The 6,228-nt window shown below is 28.9% G+C and overlaps 1 protein-coding gene across 1 annotated transcript in view; it reads left to right on the top strand.

The window, feature by feature from the left end:
* Window positions 1-994: 994 nt before the first annotated feature.
* LOC110996892 (T-box transcription factor TBX6) overlaps window positions 995-6,228 on the top strand; it is a 30,844-nt gene continuing 25,610 nt past the window's right edge. Inside the window, exons 1-2 of the mRNA XM_022264773.2 lie at window positions 995-1,215; window positions 4,801-4,918. Coding sequence (XP_022120465.1) covers window positions 1,137-1,215; window positions 4,801-4,918 — 197 coding nt within the window. The 5' untranslated portion in view covers window positions 995-1,136. The remainder of the gene's footprint in view (window positions 1,216-4,800; window positions 4,919-6,228) is intronic.

The raw sequence follows: 6,228 nt of genomic DNA, 5'->3' as shown, positions 1-6,228 counted from the left end.
ATGAATTCAAGGCTATTTTGTTAAGACAACAAATGCTGCACTCAACTTCTCCAAGTGCGTTAACATTTAGATATAACTATAGTTAAATTAGTTGCATTTTTTATTGTAAACGCATTTTGAATTGTTTTAAATGCTTTTTTTTTCAATCATCTGATGAGCAGATATGTATTTACATTAATATAAAAATTGACGTCATGGTACCCTGGAGACGGAACTCTTCGTTTTCGTCTTCAAGCCGAGGCCGCCAACCCAAAAGATGAGTGAACGGACTCAAATTAACAGCAGGCTACAACTGGAGAAGAGTTGCAAAGCATAGATAACAGAGGAAAAAAGGCCTTTGTCAGTTACACCGAACTCCGAGATGTAGTCAATTATTTATAAGCCATTATATTCCATAACTCTATATTAAAATCATAGAGTTATGGAATATAATGGCTTATAATTATATACATAAGCCTGCGTCACTTGAAAAATACAAAAATACTACAATTCCAATGTTTGGCATAGATTAGGTAAACTAGAATCTAAAACAACGAGACACGCTTTGAATTTTACAGATAAAAGCAAAAATACTGCTAAAAGCCTTATTTTGAATTTAAAAAATGAGATTCCTACATGGGACTCAAAATCAACCGTAATAATTTATTTCGTTTTTATAATTTAGCCTAAAACTAAATTCGTAATCACTAAATCTGACACAGTTCTCGGACTACATTTTTATTTCAAAACCTTATTAATGTTCATGCTTAGGCAATATATATTTCCCTTTTAAAACATAAAAAATAAAATACATGTTTGTATGCTGTTAACAATAGGTTTCCAATATGCGCCTACGCATCAAATGTCAGATCACCTGTAAAGGCGGGTGAAAAGCTCGAAAGGCGAAGGCTCTATAGTTATTAGTTGTAGTCTTGACCAATCGGAATTAAAGGGCGTGGCGATGCGCGCGCGCCGCCCGCTTGTCATCTTGTTGTCAGTGTAAACGCAGCTGCCGTTTCGTCAATACGCACATCGCATTCTTTTTCTTATAGACGTTTTGTCGTGTTTAACTGTATTTGATAGAACAATTCGAACTGCCGGTGAAGGAGATGTTTTAGTGAAGTGGTCTAGTGACATTTATAGTTGAATTTTTCAAAATGATGATGGATCAAGCCCATTTTAGTGAATACTTGCTGAGACAGCAAATGCTGCACGCAGCTTCCCTAAGTGGATTGCGTAAGTAATAAACATAATATATTTAAAACATGTCCTCATGTCATTCATTATCCAGCAACTGCTGGATATTTATGCTGGACATTTTGAAGATTCCACATAACTATGTGGAATCTTCAAAATGTCAAAAGATGATAGTTTGTAACGGAATGTAATTTGTAACTTCAATTTTTTATATTAGGTACTATGTAGGTTAGGATTGTAAATATACAATTGTAAATATACATACTTTTTTTTCTTTTCAATGTTATGTTTAATTAGATGAATAAAATATTAAGGTTAATAAAATATATAATTCTTTGTTTGTATTATAAAAATACTACCTATTACTCACTCTTATGTTTTGTCTTTATCACTCTCGTGCAATAAAATAAATAAGCAAGACAGAATATTTTTTAGCCAACGCCTTAAGAATGTTCATGTATAAGACTGTATGATTATTATATTATAGAAGAATATGTCTAATTTTGACAACTCATTATAAAATATAGGCACAAGTAAATAGGCACGTAAATCGCATGACAATACTAGTAGAAACAGAATAATAATAATACTGGAAGAAATTAATGATTGGTACATACAAATGGAGCGGCGCGCGTTGATGTCTTTTCTACTAAAGCTGAGTGATAGTATTACAATGCTAAAAACAAATTAATGCGAATATTTCTATACAAATATGCTATAGATGTAACGCTGGCAATTTTATTATTTAAAAATCATGGAAATAAATGTATCCAAGTGTTCTTCCTTGTTAAAAACAAAAACTACTTCGACTGGACCAATTCGAGTAGTTTCAATTATTTTTTTCCGTGTGTATGTATTTAACTATGTAGCTACTAAAAAACTAGGTTAAAGAATTAAATTGAAACGAAGTTCTAGGGATCAGCTAGCACTATAACTATACAGGTATTATTTGTGATGAAATAACTATTAAAATAGAATAAAATGTTTTGCATGGCTTCAGTAAAACTTTATTGTTTGCTGACATGATAAGTGAACCATTTCTTGGTAGTTTTAATATTTCTATATTATTGTATTATTATATAAATTGCTAAATAATCATATACAATCAGTGACATTACAGGATATTAAAATAGTCATCCCTAACTCATTCTCTAGGTCTAATAATTTACTATCTTTATATCTTATATATACTTACTTGTAAATGTCTAATAGCATGATAATGATGTTCATAGTTTTCTTGCTTCCGCAGTAGTAAGTTTTAAAATTAACAACAACCTACATCTATTGTACAAGCTCGAAACAAAATATTCTTAATAGTTTAGCTTTTGATGCGTAATTAACTAAGTACATAATCTTCGACAAATTCGATTAGGTAACAGCAATTATATGAAATGATATTGACAGTGTCATAATTTACGTCCAAGTTATCAGTGCCGTTTAATCATAATTACTTTACTTTCTATTAAAATTGCATCCATCAATGATTCGTTTGGTCACGCATTTATCGATTAAAATGCAATTCACTTGTTTCGATTCACGGCAAAACAATTCTTCCTATAATTCCCGGCATCCTGTTATGAGGTGAGCAAAAATAATTTTCTATGTCGTTACTTAAGTTCAAACTTATACCTGCTACGGAGAATCCAGTCACGTTATATATTTGTATCAAAATTTAAAGATAGTTTTTTGTGTTTATAATTAAGTCAAATATATTATGTTTTTCTTTTTTCTTGTTTTGGACTGGGGAATATTACTCGAAATCACAAAGGCCTAAGCACTATTATGACAAAGACGTATGATATTCAATTATTACACAAAAATCAAATATTTATACATTTGATCTATGATATATATGTTACTAGCAGACTCGGCCAAGCGTTGCTGTGGCTAAGGTTTTTGTTATATTACATAGTAGTAAACTATTCAAGGGAAATGGTTCGAGAACGTATGTGAAACGTTGGTCCTTTAAACACAGCGCCATCTGTTAAAATTGTATTAAATAATAAACAAATATTTGCTATAAAATAATATTGCGGATATAAATTTAGATGTAAGCTATCTTATCTTTTAAGTTTATTTATTTATTTATAAATAAAAAAAATGAAGTTAGATCAAACTGCACACAGTGTGCAAATTTGGTTGATAAACAACGTGACACGTAATTTATATATATTAAGATGAACAAAATGATATCTGTAGATATATTCTAACAGTATTTTCATGTTCAATTTCAAAGTTTTATACCGTGACTGCGCGAAAAGACCTGACTCGCAATATGAAGGTCATCAAATCAAATTGTACCGGTCAAAAGCCAGAGAGAATTGGCAATGGTTTAATACTGTTTGATTGCTTCCTACGTGAATCATAGATTAAAGGCACCGCGCATTTTGCAAACGCTTATTTGCGTATGACAAAATCTTATATTTTGATCATGGCTCGATTTTCACTTTGGATTATAAAAAAATGAATTATTTTTATATTTTAATTACACGAACAATATAATAGTAATATCAATTAATAAAAGAGAAGACAAATTCCAAATTTGTTTATTAATTTAATAAGAAATAATCAGCGATTATTAATTGCACTGGTACTCCACTTGGAAATGATTTTAAGTATTTATATATTTAAAATATAAATACTGCTGTTTTATTTAATACTATAAAATTTGTTGTCTAATTTTTCACAATTAAGTGTCTTAATATGGACTAAGAAAGAAACCAAAATATATATAAGATCACAGGTATAATTTATTGGCTCAAAAAAGTTATTGTCAAAGTCTCTACAGAGGCACTTACCATATTTTGACCTCATGCAACTAAATAACTGTAATTTCCTTTTAACATAATGCTATGATTAAGGAAATGCTCTAGTAAAGCTCTTGTGAGGAATTATATAACTTAACCTATTTTAATAAATAAGTAATTAATAATTATTATGTAATTCCATTTTATGTTCCATCCCAAGCATGATGAATGCCATGGATTTTTGAGCCTTAATAATTATGTCAATCCCAACCGATATTAGTTTAATTTTTTTATGTTATAGATAAGATATATAAAGAATAATATAAGAATATATATAAGAATAAACTATCCGACGGAAAAAAGTAATTTAATCTAATAATATAACACGTTTTTTTTATATCTGTATTATTCATTATTTATTAATATTCAGTTAATCACTTTAATTATAAGAAGCAAAAAGGGAAATGAAACAAAGATAAATAAGAATGATACCGAAGAGAAGACATAAGAGGGGATGTCAAGAAAGAAGATGAGCAAATTGCGTACCAAAGATATGGAGGAGGCTAGACCTATGCGGCTGCCAAGATAGCAAAATTAAAAATAAGGGAGGCCTATGTCACAGGACAACCTGACCATAAAAGTGGTTGTTAATGAAATGTTATCATTTGTTTTTTTCTTACCAATTATAGGTTTATAACCGGTCAGAGAATTAAGGCTTTTTTTATTTATTATAATGACTTTAATACTTGTTTAATAATTTTTCGGTATTATTATTATTATGGGATATATCTATGATATTTTTTTAATTAATATTGTCAATATATTACAACAATTAACCAAAAACTAACATATAACTTATCATTGTATTTTTTTATAGAACACAGAGTAGGCGCAGACGCAGAACCGCCTGTATGTGAAGCCAGACTACTGAATGGTGATCTGTGGAGACGGTTTCATGATATAGGCACTGAAATGATCATTACCAAAGGCGGACGGTAAGTTTATAACCCTTTTTAAATATTATTACAATTGACATCATCACCCAAGACAATTAGGTATTATTTAGTTAAGTGTTTTAATACATATTTTTTTATTAATTTTTTTTCCGTTCTATGTTTCGTAACTTAGAAACTTAAAACTTAAACCCTTTTGTATATATTATATAATCCATATACGATGACATTTATTTGTCCATTTTTAATACATTTTAATATAGTAGGTACTCATGAATCAGTTATTTGAAATAATTGTATCAAAAAATATAAAATTCTTCCTGTTTTAGATTAAACATAGATAAAGATGTAGCTTTCATATCATGCAAAAATTAAATATACATACTTTTTATAAAGCTTTTCGAAAAAAACATTAATTTTGTGTGTGCAAAAGTTCAACATTTTTAGTTAAATGTTGATAATTAAAATTATGAAATGACGAGAAATGTAATTGTAATCTAAATTCCATTTGTAATTAGTAACACATTTCATAACCAAAATCCGAGATTAAGATTAATATAATGATTTACATTCAGATTTAATAGTAACACATATTTTTAATACTAAAACAAAGTACCTACATCCTTTTGGTTAACAATTATACAACCAGTTCATAATTAGTCAATTTATACAACAGTACCTTGTAAAATTGTATAAACTCATTTATTTTAACAAATAAAAGAACATTTTGTCTAAACATATTTAATATCGCTATAATTACTATCTAATGTCACATTCACATGCATAAAAATCTATCTATTAATCTTAAACTATTTGTTATAATCATCTGAACAGTCTTTACAGTTACTAATTAAAATTATAAATGGACAATCATAAAAATTGTTGTCTAATTTATCACAATTAAGTGTCTAAATATAGACTGAAAAAGAAACCATAATATATATAAGATCACAGGTATTATTTATAATTAGTAATAAATCGGTATTATATGCAAAAGTATGTAAATTTGATAAATGTTTAAGAGTGATGCGCCGAAAAGAAAAAAATCTGACTTGTACTGTGTACTTTTTTAAATTAAGAATAACATATCTATTTGTAAAAAGCAATCAAATAAAGCAGCTGTCATAAAATAGCCTCCAGCACAATCTTAAAACATGTTGGTTATCCGCCATTAATTTCAAAATACCAACAAAAACTTAACGAAAAGCCATTAGGGCTGCCGAATCTGACGCGGGGCTTGTTAACGGACAATTTGGGAGTATGGCCGGACCTCCATCATAGACAAAACAAACAGCTGCCTCGACAGCAATTTGTGCATTTCTCTAAATGGTCGAGCACAAATTACACCTTAT

Source organism: Pieris rapae, chromosome 11, assembly GCF_905147795.1.
Source record: "Pieris rapae chromosome 11, ilPieRapa1.1, whole genome shotgun sequence".
NCBI lineage: Eukaryota > Metazoa > Arthropoda > Insecta > Lepidoptera > Pieridae > Pieris > Pieris rapae.
This window is presented reverse-complemented; position numbering and strand designations above follow the sequence as displayed.